The 27,966-nt window shown below is 32.8% G+C and overlaps 3 protein-coding genes and 1 pseudogene across 4 annotated transcripts in view; 2 read left to right on the forward strand and 2 right to left on the reverse strand.

The window, feature by feature from the left end:
- Positions 1-27,966, forward strand: part of LOC125809192 (uncharacterized) — a 511,850-nt gene that overhangs the window by 246,822 nt on the left and 237,062 nt on the right. The gene's annotated exons all lie outside the window — the stretch shown is intronic.
- On the forward strand, positions 543-5,463 carry LOC125809151 (auxin transporter-like protein 3). The gene is made up of 8 exons (XM_049488804.1): positions 543-826; positions 1,516-1,701; positions 1,784-1,896; positions 2,389-2,572; positions 3,212-3,309; positions 4,104-4,311; positions 4,674-4,931; positions 5,015-5,463. The coding sequence occupies exons 1-8, from the start codon at positions 662-664 to the stop codon at positions 5,207-5,209; spliced, it is 1,407 nt and encodes a 468-aa protein (XP_049344761.1). The 5' UTR covers positions 543-661; the 3' UTR covers positions 5,210-5,463.
- LOC125809209 (uncharacterized) lies at positions 22,790-23,304 on the reverse strand (annotated as a pseudogene).
- LOC125809210 (serine--tRNA ligase, chloroplastic/mitochondrial-like) lies at positions 23,438-27,947 on the reverse strand. Its single transcript, XM_049488872.1, is given in 10 exon segments — positions 23,438-23,732; positions 23,944-24,037; positions 24,171-24,305; positions 24,965-25,052; positions 25,055-25,128; positions 25,772-25,953; positions 26,385-26,477; positions 26,562-26,710; positions 26,789-26,882; positions 27,803-27,947. Coding segments are annotated over 9 exon segments (1,143 nt in total). The 5' UTR covers positions 26,838-26,882; positions 27,803-27,947; the 3' UTR covers positions 23,438-23,453.

Here is a 27,966-nt window from a genome sequence, read left to right on the forward strand (position 1 = left end):
ACGTAAAAAATATTATAATTCACAATACTTGGCAATTCAAAATAATTAAAAGCTATATGATAAATTTACGGTCAAAGATAGATTTGTTTGAATCTCGAAATCCGAAAAGTACCACATAAATTGGGACGGAGAGAGTAGTGGCGGAGCCACATACAATTGAGGGGTGTCGAACGACACCCCTTGGTCGGAAAATAATAATGCATAGCTAGATAAAAATATATTTTTTATGTATATATATTACATATTGACACTCCTCGACTTCTACATAATTTACTTTATATTTTGACACTCCTTAGTTGAAATTTTGGCTCCGCCATTGTAAGGGAGTACATATTTAGCGAATCTTTTAGCACACATACACTATTTAAGCAAAAGCTACTGATGAATTCGATCAAATCCGTATCTGAGCTTCTAGCTGGACCCGTGCCTTTACGGGTGACTCTATCATTGCTCCAATATAATACAACTAGAAACTTATAACCAAAATGAATAAACAACTAGTATAAATAAAGGGGTTTTATTTTTATTTTTAAAAGAAAATATTACCTTCCTCCTTTCTATTTATACATACATAATTAATCACTTGGGGAAATCTCATTCCAATATTCTTCTTCTTGTTTAGTTCAAAAACTCTCACTCCAGAGTTAATTAATTAGTCATTATGGCTTCTGAGAAAGTTGAGACAGTTATTGCTGGTAATTACTTGGAAATGGAGAGAGAAGGAGAAGAAACAAATTCAAATAATTCTGTGAGAAACAAATTATCCAATTTTTTTTGGCATGGTGGATCTGTTTATGATGCATGGTTTAGTTGTTCTTCTAACCAGGTTCTTTTTTTCTTTCTTGCTATGCTAATATATTAATTATCACTAGAAATATGGAATTAGTTACAGAATTTATCGATAATTAACCATTGCTAAAAGACTCCTAACTAATTGAATTTTTTTTATAATCTTTCGCTAATACATAGCTAAATGAAATTAACATGAAATTTTAGTTGTTTAGCTACAAAATTTTGTATGTCACTAGTTTCTTGTTTTCTAGTAGTGTATCTATCATGCTATGATAGATTCAGAATTTAAACTTAACAAGTTCAGTTTGTAAGGTTTTTAACATTGAATTCAATATTGTGCATTTGAAATTATGAACTACAAAAAAATTGGAATTCACTATAAACTTTATCGCTAAATAACTCGTAGCTACGATTTTTGATAATCTATCGCTCGCTAATATATCTCTAAATAGGATAAACGGTGGATTTTTCTGTTTAGCTATAAAATTTAAGCATGGCTAATTCCTATTTTCCCCTCCTAGTAGTGATGGTTTTGAAGTTGATATTTATCGAAAATTGAGTTTTTTTTTTACATATATAATTTATGCTCCAAGTTAAAAATGGTGATATTAATTTGTAAAATTGTGAAGGGGGTTAATTTAATTTTTCATATTTATTTCTAGAGAAAATTAATTTTTAAATTTTGTTAAATTTTTCTAATATTTAGTTTGTATGATATATTAGGTTGCTCAAGTGTTACTTACACTTCCATATTCATTTTCACAACTTGGAATGTTATCTGGAATTTTATTCCAACTTTTCTATGGTTTGATGGGAAGCTGGACTGCTTATCTTATAAGTGTGCTCTATGTTGAGTACAGAACTAGAAAAGAAAGAGAAAAAGTTGACTTCAGAAATCATGTCATTCAGGTTTGCTCCGATTAATTTAGATTCATATCGATTTATTTATTTCTTTTTCATTATTTTTTTATACATATTTGAAATTTTGCAGTGGTTTGAAGTTCTTGATGGACTACTAGGAAAACATTGGAGAAATATTGGCCTCTTTTTTAATTGCACTTTTCTTCTATTTGGATCAGTCATTCAGTTAATTGCATGTGCAAGGTAATCATGTGTTTATTAAATTAGTAAAATAAAATATATAAACAAGATTTGAAATAACATTATGAATTGATCAAGATTGGTACCCGTGATTTAAGATTAGTACGTAAATAATTAAATAGGAAGTTTTTAATTATTTAAGGGATAAGGCACAAGTACTTCCTAGACTATTACCAAAATCTCAGAAACACACATTAACTAAACTAAGGTCCTATTACCCAAAACACATTTTTCTTTATAATTTTATACACCATTTGGCTTACGTACGACTCCACGCAATTGAAGCACGTGGAAGATATTTGGATGCCACGTAAGCCAAAAGGTGTACAAATTTTTAAAAAAAATATGGGTTGAGGAGGGTAATAGGAGTTAAGGTGTGTCTCTGAGATTTCGATTATAGTCTAGGGGATACTTGTACCTTTTCCCATTATTTAATAAAATAAATAATACTCCAAAAACATTCTTATTATTTAATTTAATTTTTGTTTGTTGCAGTAACATATATTATATTAATGACAATCTTGATAAGAGAACTTGGACGTATATATTTGGAGCATGTTGTGCTACAACAGTGTTCATTCCTTCATTCCACAATTACAGAATTTGGTCATTTGTAGGCCTTCTTATGACTACTTACACTGCATGGTATCTTACCATAGCTTCTCTTCTCAATGGACAGGTGAATTATTAATAACTACTTTCCTTTTCTTATTCTCCGTATCGCTCACTTTTACTTGTCATATTTCATGTTACGAGAATTAATTTGATTGATCTTTAAAACTAAATTGAATTAGCAAGGTTAATTTAGATGTCCGAACAATATATATACTATAAAGTTATAACGACAAAGAAAAACATCTTAAAATATTGATTGAAATTCATACAGTTTGATTCTCGATAAACGAAATATGACAAGAAAAAGTGAGCTGAGGAAGCAATTTATCAAATGAAAAACGCATTTTGAGAATTACTTTTCTTTTTAAAAATGCATGGCTTTTAGATATAATGTTCATTTTTTGAAATACTACGAGAAAAAATAGAATTTAAAGCTATAAACTTTGTTGCTAAATTGGTCGTAGCTAACATTTTTTTGTTAATATGGTGCTTATAGAATTAGGGACGGATTTTACTGTTTAGCTATAAAATTTGTTATAAAAAATACATGACATTGGATTTGAGAAAGAAAAAAGTATAATCTATGGGAGGTAATAAAGCTTAGTTTTGGCTTGATTTAACTTTTAATATTAGAAATAGCATATGCTAATTAGTACTTTCATTTGTTCTAATTATTATTTAATTGATTGTGACATGTCAAAAGGTTGAGGGAGTGAAGCACTCAGGACCAACAACAATGGTTCTCTACTTCACTGGGGCTACAAACATTCTTTACACCTTTGGTGGCCATGCTGTCACAGTGTAAGTCAGAATTTAATTAATTTAATATGTTTAACAAATTCACAAGTAGATAAATATTTTAATTATTATATCTATATCTCTATCTAGATACTCTTTTTTGTTTGTTTCACCAGAGACATAACACATGATTATAATTTATTTATTAGCTCCATATCCTTTTTCCACTAATGGGAACATGCTTCCACAAAACCCGGTACCTAATAGTAATTAAGTTATGAATGTTCCCGCAAGGGTATGGTTGAGTGGTTGGGAGGTGCGTTTTCCATGTGAAAGATCTGAGATCGAATTCAATTTTTATTTATTATTTAGTGTGAGTTTATCATATGAAGCTTATCTAATGCGTTGTGTGATTTGCGAATAAGTAGGTTACCACAAACAGGGACGGCTCAAACATATTAGTGGCCTAAAACTACATTCGATCGAAGACCTTATATTTTAATTTATTTTAAGGAAGTTCATGATCATAACCTTTCTGTTTAATCTTTCTTGAGACATAATATTATGGATTTGTCAAACTTCTAATAGTTCTTTCTCTCTTATATGAAAAATTTATATATATTTTTTTTAAAAATACCTATAACGTAGTATTGCTTAAAAAACGAGGCCAATTAAAGAGCCTAAAGCTAATGCCTTTTTTTTTAGGTTTGTTGAGCCGCCCCTGACCATAAAGTACTCACCCGAAGGGCATTTTAATTATCAAACTATAATCAATTATAAGTTATGATGTAAAAATATTAAACTCATTAAATTTAAAGTTCTGAATCGTTTTCACCTAATTTTGTGCGTGAATGTAGGGAAATAATGCATGCAATGTGGAAGCCACAAAAGTTCAAGACGATATATTTGATAGCAACAATATATGTGTTAACACTAACATTGCCATCAGCAAGTGCAGTGTATTGGGCTTTTGGAGATGCACTTCTCACCCACTCTAATGCTTTGGCTTTGTTGCCAAAGACTAAATTTAGAGACTCTGCTGTCATTCTCATGCTTATTCATCAGGTCACTACAAACCTTTTTTTCTTCTTTTACATTAAATCATATAAACGTGTTCTTTAATTTAGTTTTAACTGACATCGATCTGAAATTTGTACCCTCCAACTTTAGGTATGCACAAGTAGACATGTGCGTCCTACATGATAAATCTCACGCGATTTGTCATGTAGGACGTATGTGTCTACTTGTTCAGCTTTATGATAGTTTAAGTTTCTACTTGTGCACACCCTAAATTGAAATGCATAAATACTAGCTGAGACTAAATTAAATGACACGTTTATGTATTCTCTCTCTATTTTAAGATTTAATATGTATTTATAAAAAGTGATTTTTGACTTAATAACTTATAAATCTTTTTTGGTGTGTAGTTTATTACATTTGGATTTGCATGTACCCCATTGTACTTTGTATGGGAGAAGTTCATTAGAGTTCATGAGACAAAGAGCTTGTTTAAAAGAGCAATGGCAAGACTCCCTGTGGTTATTCCAATATGGTTTTTGGCAATTGTTTTCCCATTCTTTGGGCCTATCAACTCATCTGTTGGATCTCTACTTGTTAGCTTCACAGTCTACATTATTCCTGCCTTAGCACACATGCTTACTTTTGCTTCACCATCAGCTAGAGAGGTACCTACAAAAAATCCTAATGAAAATTCGATTATTATTTTTCTCCATCTTAATTAATGTGACACACTTTTCTTTTTTGACAGAACGCGGTGGAGCAACCACCATCATTCTTGGGAAGGTGGGTTGGGTTGTATTGTACCAACATATTTGTTGTGGTATGGGTCTTTATTGTTGGTTTTGGATTTGGAGGGTGGGCAAGTATGGTCAATTTTGTACATCAGATTAACACTTTTGGACTCTTCACTAAGTGTTATCAATGCCCTCCACATAAGGCTTGAGTAGGATATATTATTAAGTACTATTTATTAAGGAAGTTGAGAAAAAACTAAAATACATATATGAAGTGTGTAAAAAATTATTTGGCTTTTAATTTTATCATTTAATTTTCTTGTAAGACTCCTTTATTAACTAATTGAGTGCTAGTGGATTTTCTTTCTTTTTTTTCCTGTTGAAGAAAAATGTAATTCCCTTTGTTTTTGGGGGTTTATGTAATGTGGATTATTTGGTAATATATACGTACGATCTTTTTTTTTTTTTTTTAATTGTAAGGTCTTTCCTTTTTTTCTATTACTATATGTAGAATGAACAAATTGGGCAAAATTCTAACTCACCAATATCAAAATACTAATTCCCTTTCAATGAAATTACAACACTTAAATATTATGCAAACTAAGGCTATAAAACTTTGTGGCTTAATTAAAATGGTTAATATATCCTGAAAAGTTGATATAAGTGTCAATATTCATAATATTATGTATGATATGGGTCATAATCATATTCAAGTCGACTATATATATATAGTTACTTTGATCCAATAGACTCACATATTTGTTTTTTGGGTTATTCCATATCAAATTTAAAAATCAGTATGCGTACCATGTGAATTTGTACTCTATCTTAGGTAAATCTTCAATTTTCTATCCCGTCCTTTTTTGGGATTTGCCTATATATCATATGCACCCTTTCTTTGAAAACTTACCAACCTAATATATTCTTCTCTTTGACCCCCCCCCTAGCTTCTTCATTAGTGTCACATTCATCCCGGGGATTTAATACCCCCCCCCCCCCCCCCCTTTTTAATGTTAATTTGTCCCATTGCCGTATCGTGGAAATTCGACTTTAATATCATGTATAGTCCACTAATTAGACCTAACAAACCTCACTTGTTTGTATATGCACCTATTTTTCTAAAACTTGCTTGACTTAAAAGCTTGCTCGTTGTTGACCCACTCTCATTAGTCCTCTGATCTCCACCATAGGTACATAACTAAACTAGCTCGTTATACACGGGCCTTCAGCAGAAAATATTAGTCCTATTTATATAAGGTTAAAATTATTTTTTATGTATAAATAGTAGATGTCGAACCCCCTTAATTCGATTAGTTTGTGTGTTTGCTTCTTCAAATTATGAACCCCTTATTAAAAATCCTAACTATGCCACTGGTTATACATATATTCTCATCAACACTGGTTATACATATATTCTCATCAATATGGATGACTTTAAGCATAAAACAATTAAAACAATAACTTGGGGCCTCAACTTTTTTTAGTGCCCCATTTTTTCCTAAAAATATAACACGAAATATTTTGAGTCATCACTAATTTTTTTCTTTTAATCCAAACTAACTATCATAAAATAGACAAATAAGTACGTACATGACGCAGAAATGACTATAACACTAAATTCAACTATAAAAGGCCAAAATATATTATCATTGGTGACACATATTGAAAAATGCCAAGTAAATCGCATTATCCTCATCAAAATTAAACCCCACATATCATGTTAAGTGTCTGGAACTTTTTTGACATGACAAACACTGGTAAGATAGATCTATCATTAGGGGAAAATTAAACCATCTATTTTATGTAGGGTTCAACAACTTCTTAGGGAGTTCCTTTTGTTTTGACATAAGATTGCATGTCTCTCATTGTAATTTGAACCCAATAAAAAGATAATATAATTTTCTTATGTATATATTCAAATTTTAGTGAACAGAGTTATCTGATATTTGTGTTAGTGGGAGGTAGAAATTGGGATGTGCGTAGGCTAACTCAAACACCTTAATTTTAAGAAAAGATATATAATCTTACCAGTATTTTCAAAAATGTTTTTGGGGGCGAGTGTCGGGGTGGGGGATACCAAAAATGCTCTGGGACGCAAATTGAAGAAGTAGATTCATAGAACATAAGTCCTAGAATTTGGTGCGTAAGCCTCGAGCATAGAAACGTAAGCCCTAGACGTAAAATTACTAATTCTTTAAATTTTTTTTGCTTTAAATCATATTTTTTTATCATTGGTGTAATGATATTTCTCAAATAGTAATTATATATTTTTTTCTTCATTATTGGTTATTAATATCTATCTCGAATAAAAATCATAATATTTTTTCTATATATTATAGGTTATTTATTTAAATTTATTTGTAAAATCATTGAAAGTTTTACGTTTGCTTATTTTCTTAGTAATAAAATTATAATATTGAATATACATGAGACTACGCCTCATAGATCCATGGAACTTATGCCTCATGTCTCGGGACTTACGCCCCACTCCAGGGACGGATGTACATTGTGTCCACGGGGTTCATCCGAACCCCCTGGGTAAAAAAATTACACTATATATATAAGATCAATTTTTTTGTGTACGTGTATATATTTAAAATTGAACCTCCTAAGCATATGTCAAAGGAGTAGCTCAACGGTTGATGGGGTTCAAGATTTCGCCTATGTGAGCTTCGGGGTCATGGGTTCGATTCTAGGCAACACCATTTTTTTTGAACCGCCTTGATAGAATTCCTACCTCCGCCACTGCCCACTCCGTACTGTGCCTCGCCTCACGCCCCCACCTTTTAAAACATTGATAGAATTTCTATCTTTGCCACTGCCCACTTCGTACTGTGCCTCGCCTCACACCCCGCCTTTTAAAACATTGATTCCTACTAACTAGTACATTTTAAATTTCTAGTAGGCAAGTCTTGCAAGTATTTTACGTCGGACAGGCCATATTGGTAGGTCATTGGTCTTTTCGTCTTTTTAAATTTTAATCAAAGATGTCTAAAACAACTTTGAGTCTTTGAGTTGACATCCATTTGCTTTGTATAGGGAAAAAAAGAACTTGTACACGTGGTGGAATAAAGAGTGGACACATGGCACCAACAAAGAATGCTCATAGCCAAAAAGGAAGGATACACCATATATGATCGTACAATATCGAAACTGTAATAGAGGAATATTAGCTGACACCAATAACGATATTTTCACATGAACTATAACTATTGATTATAGTACTTCTGGGCTCAAACGAAGGTTTTCTATTGATTGATTGATGTATTATAAACCTTTATAACCTATAATAAATAAATAGTAATTTAACTTGTAAAGGGATCTCACCATATGACTTTACTTACTTGATTATTTTACTTTCACTTATTTATTTAACAAGCATATTCAACTACCATAAAGGAAAATGATTTGACCAAATAAGATAAGGTTGAGTTTGTTATAGTTGAGAAATTTGGAGAGACTTTGTCCAGAGGCACTTACTTTGATATGGTACTTTTTATTATCTAAGAATTTTATCAACTTTTTAAGTATGATGGCAGATTATTAGTTTGCTAAAAGGCATATGGTGTCATTCAAATTACACCTCAATTAGGTGTAAACCGGTTGTTGCCAAATAAAGTGATCTAATTAAGTTAGGGTCAAATCTCATAGAGAGTGTGGTGAAAAATTATAATTTATTGAAATAATTCAATCTAATGATTACTATTTTAAATGGGGTTTTCTGGAAATATTGTTTAAACTACTTTATGCTATAATTGCTGTATTCAATAATTAAAGCTGAATTAGAGTTATAGTTCCAAAGATATCAAAATTTAAACATATAATTAATTGTCTACTCATTCAGGTGTGTTTACGATGTAAAACTCACGAATTTATACGTCGTTAAAATCGCTCGACCTAATCAGATGAATTTCACCCTAGTCCTTCTGGCACTTGGGTGTGTATTTAATTTGATCATCATCGTAGGTCTCAAGTTAGCCATCCTATCTCTAGATCAAACTCTTCGATGGGGTTTGTTGTCCTAAATTCTTATTAGTGATTGTTTTTTTTAATCTTAACTTTTTTTAGTCAAGCAAGTCAGAATACATGCAAGTTCTTAACGTTTGCAACTATTAAAAAGATAAGTAATTTTTATGAAAGAACCTTTATGCACAATGATTAGCACTTTCGTGCGAAGATTTATCATGAAAAAAATATTGTCATTATCCTTATTCTAGATCGATCTCATAACTCTAATTATAATATTTAGCTACTTATAACTAGTTACAAGGAACAAAAGTAATTATAATAAGCAATAAACATTACGATGACAAAAAACATTATAAACCTTAAATAATTAATTGTAGTACTTGCGAGAATCTCTTGTTCGTGCAAACGAAATAGCTATATTAGCACTATTTTGGCCTCATTTCTATACTGAGTCCTTTACTTTGGATTTTGTTCCTCTTTTAGGGTCAATTCTAATTACATTTTAGCCTAAAATCACTTTAATTACATATATTAGATCATCGCATTAATTTGTGAATATCATGTATACATGTACATATATTTGGGTATATTGTCTATTTTAAATATATCTTATATATAGGATATTCTGTGAATGTTCGATCTATATATTGCATGTGTATATATCGTGTATATATTTATACTTTTTTATATATTATTTGTATTTTTTATATGTTGATTCAAAATTCAAATTGATAAATGATAATACTACACTACAAATTAATTCTTTAGATATTTTAATTCATTTGATTTCATGGAAGATGAAAGTTGAAAATTGAAATTTCAAACTTGGAAATAGAATAATAGACAAGAACTAAGTAGAAAGTATAGATAGATGAAAAGAAGATTGATGAAATTTGAAATTTGAACTTTTAAGCTTCAAACTTTTAAATTTACTACACTACATGATTAGAACTCAACTTTGAAATTTGAAATTTTCAAGTTTCAAATTGATTACACTACACTATAATATTTTTTAAAAATATTTTAATTAAGTTCCATGAAAGATGAAAGTTTAAAATTGAAACATCAAAGTTGAATGTATACTAATAGAGAAAAACTAAGTAGAAAATAAAGACAGGCAAAGAGAGGATTGTGTGAAAAATGAATTTTAACTTTCAAATTTTAAATTCACAACGGTACTTATAATTATTTCAAAACTAAATTGATAGTAATATACTAGATGATTAAAAATTGAACTTTCAAATTTAATAAGTTGAAGAAGTTAACATTTTCCTTTTTTTTTAAAAAAAAATTACTGACCCGAGTAGCCCAACTCCTAGAGTTAGAACGGGTCATGGATTAGATCGAATACTCTGTCTTTAGTACTTCTTGTTTATATACTAAAGAACCTAATTTTTTGGTGGGTTGAACACCTTTTTCATCTATTATTTTTTTTATACATTAACGTTCTTGCCGTTAGTAAGTCATTTTGTATTTGTTTTTGTTGTTACTAAATTTCCAACATGAAATGAATTGACTTCATATCCCCCCAAATTTGTTGTACAAATTAAAATTTACTTCAACTTTTTCATTAAGGTTTAGAATTATACTTTATCACTAAGGTTTAAACTTATCCATGGATTGGAACTCCGTTAGGAATCAATAAAAAAATGAGTCTTTTTCCTAATAACACAAGTAGTATTAGATATAATTTAACGAAGAATAAATTCACAAAATTCATATAGCACAAGGAAAAAATTGACCCCTTTTCCTATTTATTAAAATATTGAAATTAGCCATTTAGGACGATTTATTTTTTTAAGATGAGCTAAAATTCATAATCAAGTCAAATGAAAAAGACAAACTAAAAATAACTTTATCCCATTTTGGGAATAGTGAGTTTTATATTGTTACTAGATAATGTTGCCCGTGCTATGTATGGGCCCAATAATATAAATGGTATGTTTTGGAGCTAATAATCGAGTTTTTGAAGCGATTATTTGCGTGGATAAAGGAATAAGTTTTTTTTAATCACAAGCCTGTACTTTCTTTGACGCTATTTAAGGCATAATAAGACTACCCACATACAACATTTTTGAAATATTTTATGTTGTCAATTACCATGATTTATAGTATTTTTACGATAGATTCACTTCAAGAATCAGTGGAATTTTTTGTATTTTTTTCAAAACATATTTTATGTTGTCAATTATCATGATTAATAGTATTTTTACGCAATTTTTAAATATAAAAAAAATAAGACAAATAAATTAAAATGGACCCAATATATGTTATTTTTGTTGTCTCAATTTATGTGACACAAATGAAATTTGGAGAGTCATCCAAATTTTCATATGTTTTTTAAAAAAAAATTAAGTTATTAATTATTGTGATTTATAATATTTTTATGTAACTTTGAAATAACGTACATTACTGGTCATATTATCCTAATTTATGTGATATGGATAAAATTACAAAATTAACCCTTTTAAAATATCTATATTTTAAGTTGTTGATTATTATTATTTATAATACTTTTTTGGTAATTTTAAAATGATATGTGTTATTTTTTCTGTCCCAATATATGTGAGCATGATACAATTTTGAGAGTCAACCTATTTTATTATATAACTTTTAAATATTTTAAATTGATAATTATTGTAATTTTTAATGCTTTTTAAGTCATTTGTAAATGATATATGTTGCTTCCTTGATTGAGACTTTTCCATTTGTGACATATATATATATATATATATATATATATATATATATATATATATATATTACTATATTATAAAAGGGAGTGTATAATAACTTTTCCCAATCTTCAATATTATATATTATACTTGTGGGACTTTTAAAATTTCTAGTATGCCCAAGTATAATATATAATATTCAAGATTGAAACTTTCTTGAATATTATATATTATATTTATTATATAGTAGAACTTGAGCATAAACTCCCTTTTAAAATAATATATATATTATATATTATATTTATTATATAGTAGAACTTGAGCATAAACTCCCTTTTAAAATAACATATATATATATTGATAATTATTGTAATTTTTAATGCTTTTTAAGTCATTTGTAAATGATATATCTTGAATATTATATATTATAATTGGGCATAATAGAAATTTTAAAAGTTCTACAAGTATAATATATAATATTGAAGATTGGGAATAGTACCAATCTTGAATATTATATATTATAATTGAGTCTAAACTCCCTTTTATAATATAGTAGAATATATATGTTACCTTCCAAATTAAGGAGAATAATTCAACCCAACAAATTACATCTCTCTCTTAGCATCTTTTTTTGGTTTGTAAGTTTGTGAATAGCAGAACCTCAATAAAGGTATATATTTCTCTGTCTCAATTTATGTGATACGTTTTATTTTTTTAGAGTAAAATAATTTAAGTTTGATCGATAATTTACATATGAAATCTTCAATCTTTTTTAAATGAAATTTATATATTTGTAAACTACGTAAAAAGTATTATCAATCAAAATAATCGATAATTCAAAATGTTTAAAATTTTTATGAAAAACTTATGATTAAATATAGATTTATTTGAATCTCAAAATTCAAAAAGTATCATATAAAAAAGTGTCATATAAAATAGAACGGACGGCATGAGTGCAATCTAAAATATGTGGATAAGGTTCACTTGGGACATGGACATCAACTTTAGTTAGTGTTTTAGACTTGACATGAAGAAAAAGTAAAATGAAATGACATGTCATGTGAAATGAAATGTGTAATTTGGTGGTTGGATTATTCTGATTCAAAGCACGTTTGGATTGGCTTAAAAAGTAATTTTTAAGTCAAAAATAAAAATCAAATTGAAATGATTTTTAAATTAAAAAAAAAGAAAAAAGTAGGAGGAGACCTATTTTTGATTTTTGACTTATTTTAAGTTATTTTAAACTTGAAATAAGTCATTTTTACCTTGCTAAAAACTTCTTAACTTATTTTTAGTTATTTTTGACTTATTTTAAGTTATTTTTTATATTTATCAGACACTTTCAGAAGTCAAAAACTGACTTAAAAATATGTTTGATCAATTTTTTAAGTCAATCCAAACACTCTCTTAATCTTGCGCACATAGGGGTCGGTTGGTTCGACTAAAATATTTCTAGATTATAATCAGGAATTATAAATTTTGAATTAATTATTCCTTGGAGAGATGTGACAAAATAATATTAAATTAAATAGAATAAAGTGGAGTATTTAGAATTAATTGAGATTAAATTTATATTTTTTTTTATTGAAAGGCAAATAATAAGTTAATATCTTCAACTAAATAACGTATAAATTATTATCTCAAACTCAATCATAAAGATATCTCACCTTCAGTGGCGTACGCAGGATTTTTTGTAAGCGGTATCTCCTTTTAAAATGAGAAAATAAATTAAATAATATAAACCATATTTTTTTTTTTTAAAAAAACACAAATAAAACACAGTTCATGTATATTATTATAATTTTTTCTAAAAAAATAAATAAATAACTCATTATAATTTTTTTCAATGATTTTTTTTTTTTGTGAAATGTATTCAAATTAATCTCCTTGATAATATTATACTAAATTTTTGTTTATGCAAACAAAATACCAAATAATTACTAAACAAAGAAGGTCAAAGAAAAAAAAAGCATAAACAATGATGAGGCTATGTTGGAGTGAACACGCAACCTTGCCTAAGGAATTTCAGCACAAAAACCAGCAAAGCTACACGCTTCTATTGTTCGAACAGTGACTTTTATTATATAAAACTGTATATTTGCTTTTGCTTCATAACCGTATGTACCTATTTAGCAATTTTTCCGACGAAGCAATGTCACGTGACACCTCTTCCTAAATCCGCCCCTACTCACCTTATCTCATGAATAACATGCCCTATTACAAGATCAATAACAATAACCATATATTTGGTGAAATTTCACAATATCAAATATACAAAAAAAGAAGAAGGTATTTTGTGCTCCTTAATAAAAAAAATATACCGAGTATATTTCTCAGACAATCTTTAAATATATGAAATTACTTAGGAAAGTTATTTAATTTATTTTTATATCGATAAAGTAATTCAAATTATGATATATTTTTTTACAAGGTCACTCTACCCGAAATTGTACTTTCAATCAAAAAAAATTTGCATGGCTTTTAAAATAAATTGATGATTTTAAGACACGAGTTGGCTAACATTTGCGTTCCTTCTTTTTTTCTTTAAAAATAATAATTGTAAAGAACACAAATTTCACTAATTTAGGAGCAACTTAATTCCCTTTAAATTGGTTTTCAATATTATTACTCCTATCATAATTCGAATGTCGAATACATGTAGCTAGCACTTCCAAATACATGTATTTAACATACGTTTAAGTCAGATACAAAATATAACAATTGGTTAATTAAGCAACGTATTTGAAATGCATAATTTAAGGAGAAAATCACCCGTTTAATAATTTTTAAGTATCTCATGTATGACAATTCTAAAAATAATAAAAGAAATCAAATTTATTTCATTCTTACTTTAGCAACAAAAAATTGAATATTCTTGTATCTAAGCTTGTTTCTGCTTAATATCTGTTGTGTATCAGAATTATAACAGATAAATTAATTTAGATACACCACATATTTGTATTTGAATTCTATTAAATATGTGTGTATCTTGATTAATTGGTATGCCATGTGTTTGAGTATTCGACTTTGTATGTACCTGAGCTTGTTTATGAAGTTATATACATATATGACCAATGAATCAATACACACCACATCATTTGTATATGTGTTATAATAGATTGTTCTTTGTTGGGCCTATGAAGTTTTGATAGATTGACACAGACTAATGAAACATGTAAGCCAGCATGGTCCAAAGGGGCAAGGGAATAATGGTGAAAGTCAGGACATGAGGTTGTGATCGATAAACCGAATTAGGATTTTAGTCTTCAAGTTGGGGGCAACTCGAAGACTTGAGAGCACACACCTTGGAGGTTTGTGATAACATAAGGTTTATTTGATTATTCCTTAGGTTACATAATCTTGTAAGTTGTTTGTGGTCAGGATCGTTGGTATTTAGTGGAATTGGGAGTAAATCTCATTGAGGAATAAGTGGTGATTTTTACACCTTTTGAGTCGGGTGTTTCCACGTAAAATATTATGCTTTTACTTTATTGTATTTACTTTTCCGCTGAAACACGTTAGGTAACTTGGTTCATTTAGATAAAAGTAAAGATAAGATCAGTAATTCTAAGTCATGTAATTCATCAATTAGTATCATAGCAGGTTATCTTATAAAGGCTAACACCTAAGATAAGATTCAAGATGAATTCTGCACCACCTATCGGGCATAATGAATCATCAGACCTCCAATGTTCAATGGATCACACTTTGGATGGTGAAAAATGCGCATGAAAGACTTCATCCAGGCTATGAAATATAAGATAGGATAACTATTGAGCTTATGAAAACCGTGGAGGGAGTTCAAGTCCCAAAGGTAAAAGTTGATTTCACTGTTGATGACATGTCAACTCTCAGAAAGAATGTTAAGGCAAAAAACATTCTTATATACGATTTAGAACCAAATGAGTATAATAAAATCTCAAATTGCACTACTGCTAAATAAATATGGGATTAACTGGTCAATGCTCATGAAGAAATCATACAAGTTAGAAAATTTAAAGTTGTTATGCTGTTCACATAATATGAAACTTTTATGATGACGGAGAATGAACCTCTACTTGATATGATTACCAGACTTACCACTTTAATCGATGAGTTGTCTTCACTAGGAAAAGTTCTCACTACTGAAGAATAAGTTGACAAAGTTCTAAGGGCTCTTTCTAAAGCAAAATGAGATGTGAAGGTCACTGCTACAAGGGAAGCTAATAATATTTCCATTATGACATTTGATGGACGTGTAGGAAATCTCAGAACTTATGAGATGAATATGGAAGGTCAAAAGAAAGATGAAGTATTCAATGAAAAATCCCTAGCCCTCTGATGATAAAAATTCTGATATAGATGAGGAACAAATGGCTTTCCTGCTTCCATCTGTCCTGACTGAGGGAATTAAGACGAGTATAGTCAAGCGTACAGACACTTGAAGAAGTTCTTAAAAAGGAAAGAAAACGAAAAGAAAAAAAACAAGTAACAAGAAATGGTCAAGTGAGAATTCTCAATCTGGATGCTATAAGTGTGAAAAAATTGATCGAATGCTCTCAGTGAGAAGTTGATTGGAGAAAATAAAAAACCTTAAAAAGAGTTAAAACAAAAGGCGGCCAAACAGAAGGAAAATGAAGAATACGTCACGGTAGCTACTTGGGGATTATGAGTTGAAGAATCTGATGATGATAAGATATCTGAAACAACTTTCATGGATGTACATGCATGTTCAGTTCATAGTAATACTCATGAATGGATTGTGAATACAGGGGCCGGGCTACAAACCACATGTCTTCTGATATAAGTTTATTAGAAAATCAGAATGCACTACCCAATAATTTGCCCATGCTAGTTCATCTTCCCAATGGTAATGTGACAGAGGTATCACATGTTGGGACTTGTAAGATAACACTTGATGGAGTCATAGAAAATGTCCTCTATATTCTTGACTTCAAATACAATTTGCTATTAGTCATGTCTAGGGTCACTAAGGAATTACATTGCTTTCTGCTCTTTCTTCATGATTTTTGCATATTCCAGGACCTACCTTTATATTGGACAAATCAGGGGGATTAGTAGAGAAAGATATGGTCTATACATGAGACGTTCTCACACAAGAACATTATCCTCAGGTAAGGGGTTACATACAAGGACTAATAATGTAGATGTTGGTGTCACGCCCCGAGCCTACACCCTGGACGTGGCCGGCACTCGAAGACCATTGCTGGCCCCAAGCGAACCCTTGGCCTGACTTTCTTAACTCAACGGAAACCTAACTCAACAGAATAACTCCATGCAATGCAAGGACATAAAACAACTTAACTGATAAAATCTGTCCTAAAAGGCAACTCGAGTCCCAAAAATAGAATATTTACATATATACATAGATGAGAGACTCAACACTAACTGACTGACTGTCTATGAAACCTCTATAATACTGAGATGGATGTTGGGACAGACCCCGCAACATCCTAATAAAACAAAACTAAGAGAACAAAACAACCGAGTCCTCTGGAAAGCAAGGAGGCTCACCACTGACTCTGGAGTGCTCAACTGGATCAACGACGTGCTGGATGTTGATCCTGGGTACCTGCGTCTGCATCTTAATAAGATGCAGTCCAACTGGTGTCAGTACATGGAATGTACGAGTATGCGAGCTGGAAAGCTAAACCACAACTTAAGCTTGAAAAGAGTACAAAAGAACACTTACATTGGCTTTGTACGACTCATGAATCACTGAACTCAATATATAAAGCAATAAGACACATGTAATATATATAAAACTTGTAAAACAGTGTAAACAACTTAACTCGTTAATGATAAAATAATAACAAACTCAACTTATATAAAAGTAATATAACTTTTGTGGGAGATTCTTTAACCGACAACCACCACTATGAGCCCTAGTGATGATACAACGTTTTACCTCACGTTGCCCAAGGACCATCCTATTCCTTGCCATGATATAGGACCTTACTTTAACTTAGTGGATCCACTAGCTTAATCTTACGTGATCATCTAAAAAGAATGACCCGTCAAGTCCCATGTTGGCGCATGGTTCTTATGGAGAGTTGAGTTAATATGAACTCGTGTCCCCAATTCGGTGCTCAATACTACTCCCAAAAATACTTTGGCTCATAAGTGTCTTTAAACACATCTTGATTTAGTTGAGGTAATTACTTAAAACTTAGCTCAAAGGCTCTTTTGGAAAACTTGATTCCCCTCTTACTCAAATGTAAAAACATTAATAAACTTCTTTGGGAATGCTTAGTTCCCTAATAGCTTTTAAGAAATGAACTCAACTTTAAACTCTTGACTTAACTTGAAACTCAATACTCTTTACTTGACTTGAAACTTGAACCTTAAAATGAAGTTAAAACGTTCAATAACGACTCTTGAAAAGCCTTAAAGACTTGCTTGGACTTACTTCTTAACTTTGCTTGACTTGACTCTAACTTCACTTTGACTTGACACTAACTCGCCTTGAATTGGATTATGGATTCAAGGTATACGATCACACGTTTATGGATGAGTTCTTGACGCTTAGACGTACCTTGGAGTGTTGAAAACAACTATGAAACATAGGTACAATACCAAGGAACATGCATGAAAAAGTATGAAAATATTGGGGAAACTTGGCGTCCTTGGCGCTCTGCAAGGCTCGGAGCGCCAGCCCTCGAAGTTCAGAAGGGGCCTGCTGGTGCTCTGCTAGGCGCGCCGCCCCAAAGGCTGGACTTCAGAGTCCCTTTTGGGGCGCGCTGGCAGGCGCGACGCGCCAGCCCTTCCCCTAGAAAATCAGACTTTTCTCCCTCTTTTTCCCAACTCTAAACCACCCTAACTTCAAAGGTTTCAACCCCAAACACTAAGGATCATAAAATCCCTCAACATACAAGAGATTCAACTCAAAAACACAACCAAATCATGTCCCAAATCAACAAGAACTTCAACAACACAATCAACAACACAACCAACAACTTCAACAACACAACCAATCTTTTCTTGAAAATAAAATGAGTTTGGCGTGTGGGGGAAAGAACCAAACCAACACTATGAACTCACATACCTAGTAGGGATCACCCCCGACGATATCCACGACGATCCTTGACGAAACCTTGCTTGATCTTCTCTTTCTCCTCTTCTTCTCCTCTTCACTCACAAACCCTCACTCTCACTCTTTTAAAATGGGACAAACTGATCTAAAAATCAGTCTAACATAACAATATGACCAAAAGAATTGGTTAGGGAAAAGACCAAAATACCCTCAAAATTTCCGGAAGGACTTCCCTGCCAACTGCCCAACTTTCAAAGGGAATAACTCACTCATACGAACTCGGAATCGAGTAAACTCGATGGAGTTGGAAAGATCATTCCACGAGCTTCGCAACCATAACTGGAACTACACCTAACTCCTCCTGATCCAGGAGTTATGACTGCTCAAATTTGGCCAAAAACCCACTTTTCCCCATACTTAGCCAAATTTATTTATTTATTCCAGATTTTGAATTCCTTCCAAAATTGACTATTTCCAATTCTAAGCCTCTTCATAGTTATTTCAAATTGTCGGATGTTACAGTTGGCTTATGGCATAGAAGGATGAGACATGCATGCACCTGGAAGAATAATCAGACAACTTTTTGGCTTACCTCCACTTAATAGCTTGCATATGCTGACAATTTTTCTATTTGTCCCTTAACTAAGAATATTATATTACATTTTCCTAATAGGGTTGTAGCCATCTTTGATTTGCTACACATTGATGTATGGGGTCCCTATCATGTACGTAACTTTGATGGCAATAAAATGTTCCTTACTGTTGTTGATGAACATTCCAAAATCACTTGGTTGTTTTTGCTCAAATTGAAATCTGATATTGTAGTTGTACTGAGACAATTTCTCACAATGGTTCATACTCAATTTAATACTAAGGTTGAGGTGGTCAGGTCGGATAATGAGAGTGAATTTGTTAATGTTGAGTGTTCTAGTCTTCTTCATTCTTTTGGTATTCTACATCAAAGAGCATGTGTCTACATACCTCAACAAAATGATGTAGCAGAGAGAAAGCATAAACACATTCCGAAAATGGCTAGAGGTCTCATATTTTAGGGGGGAATTCCAATCAAGTTCTGGGGTCATTGTGTTCTTGGTGCTGCCTACCTCATCAATCGTTTGCATCCAGTGGTTTTGAATGGTAAAAGTCCATATGAGGTCTTCTATGGGAGGAAACCAGTCTAGATCATATCAGAACCATATGATATATTTGATATGCCAAGAAGTTGACAGTGCATGATTAGTTTTATCCTAGAGCCATAGAAGCAGTGATGATGGGCTATTCTGCCACTTTCAAGGGTTATATATCGCTGAATCTCACTAACTCTACTTTTTTTGTCAGCAGATATGTGCTTTTCACGGAGTCCATATTTCCTTTTCAATCCCACTCTGATGTAGGAGACCTCTTATATCAGCATACTGATGTTCTTGACCCTTTGAAGTTGGCTCCACCTGCTAGTCCTCGTCCTGTTCAGTCACCTCCCTTTTATCCATCTGATTCTCCCACATTGTCCAATGCACAACCACTCCCTACACCAGTTGTTGAAGCCTTGAGGCACTCAATTAGAGTTAGAAAACAACCTACCTAGATGACTCAGCCTTTCTTCCTCTTTCCACGTCTCATCATATTAGTTCTTTTATCTCTTATATGCTTCCTACAGATCTTCTCTTGCTGCTTTTAATTATATAGTTGAGCCCAAAACATTGTAGGAAGCAACTATTGATCCTCTCTGGATTGAGGCCATGCAATCTGAGATCAAATCTCTCCAGGATAATTAGACTTGGGACATAGTTCCTCTGCCTGCAGGGAAGATTCCCATTGGCAGCAAATGGGTTTTCAAGGTCAAGTATCATGCTAATGGAGATGTGGAAGGTATAAGGCCAGGTTAGTGCAGAAAGGCTATACACAACTTGAAGGCCTAGACTATCTTGGGACATTTTCTCCCGTGGTTAAAATTGTGATTGTTAGAGTTGTAATGTCTATAGCTGCTACTGTTGGCTGGCCTATTGAGAAAATTGATATCCATAATGCTTTCTTGCAAGGTGATCTCCATGATGAGGTGTACATGCACTTGCCCCAAGGTTTTGCAAGCTAGGGGAGCAACCTGGTATGGTTTGTAGGCTTACCAAATTCTTTTATGGTTTGAAACAAGCAAGTAGACAATGGAATGAGAAGTTGACCACTGCACTAGTTCAGTTTGGGTTCACTCAAAGCTGCTTGGACTACTCTTTATTCACCAAAAGGGTAGAAGTTGACATTATTGTGATCTTAGTTTATGTGGATGACATGTTGGTTATATGCAACAACAAGAAACTCATCAAGTCAACTAAAGAAGATCTGCAACATACCTTTAAGATGAAAGATCTTGGAGAGTTAAAGTTCATTCTGGGAATAGAATTCGCAAGGTCACACAAAGATATTTTAATGAACCAAAGAAAGTATGCCTTTGAGCTGATAGGAGAACTAGGCTTGAGTGGTTCAAAACTAGCTTGGACACCTTTGGAATTCAATCAAAAGTTTACAACAAAGGAACTAGATGATCTCACAGGAACCAGTGATGATGATCCTTTAGAGGATAAGGGAAAATATCAGAAACTGATTGGGAAGCTCTTATATTTGACACTGACTAGGTTGGATATAACATTTGCAATTCAAACTCTTAGTCAGTTCATGCAACAACCTAAAAGGTTTCATTGGGAGGCAGCCTAGAGTGTAGTCAGATATATTAAGAGGAACCTGGAATGGAAATTTTAATGAGTAGCAGTGGAGACAACACAGTGACAGCATATTATGATGTTGATTGGGTATCATGCCTTAATACCATGTGACAGGTTTCTTGGTGAAGCATGGAGAGTCTCTCATATCCTGGAAATAAAAAAAAAACAAAGCATTGTCTCAAGGAGCTCTGCTAAATCAGAGTACAAGAGCATGGCCTCAACATGTTTTAGAGTTAGTGTGGCTGATTGGATTGTTTGAAGAGTTGTGAGTAGACATAAAGAAGCCCATTGAACTATATTGTAATAGTAGAGCAGCCTTGCAAATAGTAGCAAACCTAGTGTATCATAAGAGGACAAACCACATAGAGATAGATTGTCCCTTTATAAGGGAAAAAATTCAACAGGATTGATAAAGACACACCACATCAGTTCTAAGGAGCAACATGCAGACATCCTAACCAAGGCACTATTAAGAACACAACATGAGCATCTGGTATCCAAATTGGGAGTTTTGAACATCTTTGCACCCACCAATTTGAGGGGATTATTGAGACTGGAATAACTTGAATATGCCTCAATAGTTAGATAGGATATTAATAGTTTGTTAGGTAACAAACTAACAACTTGATTGAGTCGGTTAAGCAATATGAGCTGACAGTTAGTTGAAGTGTTAGTCATTGTAAATGGAAGTTAGTGATTAGATTCCTTTTGCATTCAGGATATCTATAACACAATTCTTCTTCAATACAATAGAAGATTCTACAAACTATCTTCCATGTTTAGTTAGAGTTCATGAGAGTTATCCATGGATTCGACAGTTTTGTTTCATGATTTTATCAACATTCACAAAGGAACACGATGAAATAATTTTATTGCGGGTGCTATCAAACACATCATATCACCACCCAAATTGATCCAAAAGATGATGGACTCGTTCATCAACCTCACGGGCCACGGCTAAGCAATGGTGTGGTGTCTCAACAACTTAAACATCATGATGAAAACAATAACCAAGACTTAACTGTAAGTACATTGTGCTCAATTCTTGGCCTCAATGAATATCTGTCTGTATATGCATGTGAAAAACATAACTAGTACAACTTAATCTCATGAAACTAAGTCCTTCTGTTCTCGATCCCCTATGTTTCCATAGAAGCCATATAATCTCAAAACAAACTACTTCTAGTCTATGTGATAGGCTCCACTTACATAAAAATTAGAGTGCCTCTTGGATCTCGGTTCCAGTCTGTTGTTCCATCTAAACTTATTTTTCTTATGGTCATTAGATTGAAGATATGTCAAGAACCAATACAATGGTTTATGATTATTTTTCCAGATTATCAGATGAAGTTGAAACCTTTGACCCTCTACTCCTTCCTTTTCCTTCCTGCATAATTATCAATCCTTATTTTCATCATCACTTACACATCTTTCCCTTTTCCTTGGATGTTTATCTTTCAGGTTAGATTGATCCTTCTCTTTCCTCTTTTTATAAAGCAGCTTTTCTGCACATCTCTCACAGGCTACCAATTTCACCAGAGCCTGTTTGTTTTCTTCTGCTTCAACATATGAAAAATTCACCTCGTAGCTCTCATTGCAGTGTTTGTTACCACATATAAAATGCCCTTTCCCAGATGTCACTTCCATCTCAGACCAATTTTTCCACTCTTATAGTGTGTCATATCAGCTATACAATATTCTTTGAAAAGCATGCTTCACCAGCCTTTGCTCCCAAGATGGATTCATATCATCTTCCTCAGTTCGTATGAATCTGTACCTTGATCTGTTTTAACAGGCAACTTTTCTTGTGTGGATCTCTCTCTTCCATGAAATCCAACATAATCATCGAGGAATTTCTTCTGGCAATCATAAGCATTCAGGCCTCGTATGTGATCTTGGTATTGCTGTTTTCTTGTTTGGCCTGCTTAAGAGACCCACTATTTTCTGAACGTTGTGTGAAATCTCCCTATTTATATCTTTAAAACATGAGGACGTCAAAGATTATGGAAAAAAGAAATGTGATGAAAGATACAGTATCTGAATATCAAATGTGCTTCCTATTTCAGTTCTGTATATGTTTTGGTGTAGTAATCTGAAGCCCGCCCATGAATGGTCTCAGTGGCTCTGGTATAATAACTGAGCCATCTTCTTGCTGGAAATTCTCAAGCAAGGAAACTATCATTCGAGGAACTGCACATGCTGTAGCATTTAGTGTGTGAACAAACTGTGTCGGAGCTGCATTTCTGCCCTTTTTAGGACTTGCTGATGATGATGATTTGGGGCGATATCTTATTCCCAGTCGCCGGCTTTGATAATCTGTACAATTTGATGCACTTGATATCTGTTGAACAAAGAACATAGCAGGTTAGAATATTGTTAAAAGAAAATAAAGAATCAAGCTAAGGTAGAGCAGTGATTCAGTTGTTCTAGCTTTGTTCAACCGCTCATCCAAACGATCCAAAGGTTGCAGAAATTATGGACAGTGCAGATCCACGTTAAATATGTGATAATTGTACATCTGAAAAAAAAATAGACTTGGTGTCATTGCCTACCTCACCATAACGGCCCAAACCTGGCATCCAGGCCTCCACATCAAATTTACGATATGCTGGTGCACCTAGATCCTCAGATGCCATGTCCAATGTCCTGCACACAGTATGCTTTGCTTATAAGAAATGGAGAAAGAAAAACAACTGTATGTTTGGTGCACAAAACTGATCAACTAATTAACTAAACATGCATAAATTGGTCCTCGTATATATGAAATTAAGATTCGCACTTGAAATGAAATCCAAGCGATGAGAAGAGCTCTTCTTCAATTTCAATGAGTTCTTGATGGTATGAATCACTTTCATCTGGTCGGCATAGTATGAACATTTCCACCTTGCTGAACTGGTGAACTCGATAAAGTCCCCTGCAGCCAATCACTGTAATTAATTACTTGATGCAGAAAAAAAATATATGTATGACAGTATGTGCTCACATATATAATTTCAAGCGGATTTTCCATTTCTGATGGACACAGTGATGAAACTAGGAACTTAAAGCACGAACGGTCACAGAACACCCAGATATTAAAGTAAATAATACATTTAGTGGGCTCATGGAATTTATATATGAGATAATAAATAATAAAACCTGAATTATTCAATGTTTAGAAACATTCATACTTGAATAAGTTAATGTGCATGTCATACCATCAAAAAGTATGAATAAGAAAAAGGAACAAATGAGGAATAAGACTAATTAATACGAAAAGTGGAGGGAAAATGCAACGTGGCTGCTGTTTTTTTTGCCTAATTTTAGTTCTCACATGTCACAGAGAGTAAAGTCACTCTTCCATGCCGCTTGACATTCCGGGGGGGGGGGGGGGGGGTAAATTGGAAACAATAGTAGTTTATGGGGTAATAGCAACACCCCATAGTTTAAGTATGAAAGTTGCAAAACATGGATATGCATTATATCTTTATATATAGCATATGTCATCACATATCACGTGAAGACGAAAATATTTTTTGAAAAGGAAGACAGGAAAAGAAAAGAATGACAGGAAGATAAGAAATCACAAGTAACCTAGTTGCAGCTCCTGCAGCACCAGCCTCCGTCCGGAAGTAATGCGAGAACGCCACATATTTCAAGGGTAATGAAGACTCAGACAGATGGAGTCCATATGTATTCCGCCTACTGGAATCTCAGCGGTGCCAATCAGGCACTGATCACTATTTTTGATGGACCAGTCATTTAGTAAAATATCATTCATCAGCTAAACCAATTTAACCAATTCATTTCAGTGAATGATATCGTTTCAGCTTCTCCTTCCCCCACCCAAAAACAAAGTGAAAAAATCACAAAGCCTACCTAGAACAATGACAAACATAACCAAGAATGAAAAAGAAAAGTAAAACACACATAGTTATACATTTAATTAAAGACTAACATGTTGCAAGTAAGAGGTTTAGAACATGAATATGATTCATGTAAAGAGCTTGCTCTATTATCAATTAATAAATCTGCATATGAAGTTAAAAATCCAATCTTTGGAGGAGAACAAGTTTCTAGCTTCAAATAACAATGTCAAGGTTATTCAACTCTTATTTCAGTAAAACCAGGGTTACCTTGGTAGCTCAAGACTTGGTTTGAGTAAAAACAATTCGCATCACCATCAAAAATCAGTTAAAAAAGATAATATATTATGCTCTTCAAAAAAATACAAGATAACCATAAATTAGCTCTTGTGGTTATCTCTCATCTGATTTTCAAGCAAAGTGATAACAACTATCTACAGACACGATGGCAATGTTCACAAACAGAAGATGAAAAGGACACATCACAGATTGTGGACGAAATCATCCAAATGGCATCAACATTCGTGAAAGACAAACCTGAGTGTTTGTTCCACAGGGTTGAAATCCGCATTTTTCCACCACAGATGACCGTATAGTCTCAGGAGTTGTCAGAGGTGTAAAACCTCTTTTCATGGCCTCGGAAACTGCCCAGCTTACAAGACCCATCTCTAAAATAACTGCTTCATTCTTCAAGTAATAGAACTTCGACCCACTGACCTGAAAAGAAAATTTAACTTAACCATAAGCAAACAAAAACAAGATTTCCTCTAACCAACCCATCTTCTGAAAGTAAGAAGTGGTAGCAGGTCAATTTTCCTATGTGGTGTACAAACTTAATCATGTCCAACGATCTTTGGATGAAAGCACTCTGCTAAAAAACTAAGTAGTGGAAGACCAATGTTCAACCAGTAAACACAATTTACTACCAGCTTGGCATAGCTGTATGAAAGCCAATGGTGGCTATAACATTAGGTCTGATAACTCGATAGCAGAAAGATATTGGGAAGACCATGGTCCAATATGCAAAGGGTAACATGGTGAGGAAGAGACTGGTTTTTTCTCAAAACAAATGGATTGTATTGATAATATATACAACCACTAAGTTAGTTCTAGGTTACAAAACAAATACCTTGGGTGAGAAAGAATACCTCAGCTGCAGCATCAAAATCAAACAGATCTAGCTCTTTTCCCAGCTGGACATGGTCCTTAACCGCAAAGCTAAACTCAACAGGGTTACCAACCTGAAATACAAGGAATGTGAATGAGGCTTGAGCAGGATCAAAACAATGTGGTCTGCACACCTGTGTATATCAAATAAGAAGTACCATTTTCCTGACTGTTGAAGAATCTTCCCCTCCTAATGAAACATCTGGATGTGTCATATTAGGTATGGATTGTGCTTCTTGCTGTAGTTCATCTGTAAGTTTTAGCAGGTCTTCTTCCAAAGTAACAAGTTCTTCCTTCAGATTCTTTCCTGATGAAAAATACAATTCACACAATGAATAACCTAGCCATCAAAAACTTCAAGGTGGACATAAAATAAGAAACGAACCTTTTTCAATGAGCTTCTGGCGTTCTGAGGGTTCTAGTTTTCCTTTCATCTTGTTTGCAACTGCATTTCTCTCTGCTCGTAACTTCTCAACTTCCTGTTATCTGTGAGTAACAATTAGCTAATATTGAGAATAACCAGTTCTACAAAAAATCATTCAAGCATGTGAATGTGTTACTTCTATACACAAATTGAAGCTCTATGAATGCAACACAAAGCACTAAAAAACTTTGAAATAATCAAGACAATGGTAATGAGCAGAAATTCTGCTCCTTTTATCATGTATCATTATCCTATAATGCAAAGGAGAGGGAAAGATAACAGGAGGAAGGAATCTCTACAGAATACAGGGTCATATCTGGAATATAAATGCAATTTACAAGAAGAACACAGCAGAACACAGCAGAACACATCCATTAATAAATTAATAGCCACCTGATACCTATATCCGCAATCATTTTTGCCAAAAGTAAGAAACACTAACACTGAAATTCTTTAAAATGCAATATACACAGTTGCCATGAGGGAGAAAAACTGATTCTAGACCTCTTTTAGACAGTTGGCAGGAGGGCGAAAAAAGTAATTGTGAATTGCTTTGAAACACAATTTAGACAGTTGGCAGGAGGGAGGCTGGAACTTTCCCAGAACCAACATAAGAAAACAGGAGAGAAACGTAAGAGAAATGCTCATACTCCTCGTAAAGAATTTTCAAACTTATATCATGACCCTGGTTATCCACATTATAGAGTCACATACTTCTGAATTCCATTTTCCATTAATTCCATTATATCATGTATATATGTCTGTAAAATGTTAAATGTTCACGAAGATTATACAGTGATGCAGTAGCTAATGTTCAGAATCCTTTTGACTAAAAGGTCCACTTAAGTTAAATTTTTAATTTAACAAATTGAACTAACAGCACAACTGAATTCTGAATTTTGAAGATAAATACAAAATACCGAAAGGTTTAGACTATATTGCCAAAAGAGTAAACAAATGGGATAGAAAATGGACCTTCTGAACATTGAGCAACTTCTTGTAGAGCTCAGGAACAACCTCCAGATTAGCATTAGAGTTCCTATTCTTAATATTAACCGCAACTGACTCCTTATTATCTCTTATCCACTTGAAATCAATTGCAGCTTTCCATTGAGGCTTCACCACTATATTCACCGCCA

Source organism: Solanum verrucosum, unplaced genomic scaffold (genome assembly GCF_900185275.1).
Source record: "Solanum verrucosum unplaced genomic scaffold, falcon-dt-bn FXZP01000062.1, whole genome shotgun sequence".
Classification (NCBI taxonomy): Eukaryota; Viridiplantae; Streptophyta; class Magnoliopsida; order Solanales; family Solanaceae; genus Solanum; species Solanum verrucosum.

Excerpts from the sequence above, each read along its gene's own strand:
- LOC125809151 (XM_049488804.1), top strand. The coding sequence starts at position 662 with ATGGCTTCTGAGAAAGTTGAGACAGTTATTGCTGGTAATTACTTGGAA. Across the intron at positions 1,897-2,388 it reads CAGTTAATTGCATGTGCAAG|TAACATATATTATATTAATG; the intron begins GTAATCATGTGT and ends TGTTTGTTGCAG. Across the intron at positions 2,573-3,211 it reads CTTCTCTTCTCAATGGACAG|GTTGAGGGAGTGAAGCACTC; the intron begins GTGAATTATTAA and ends ACATGTCAAAAG.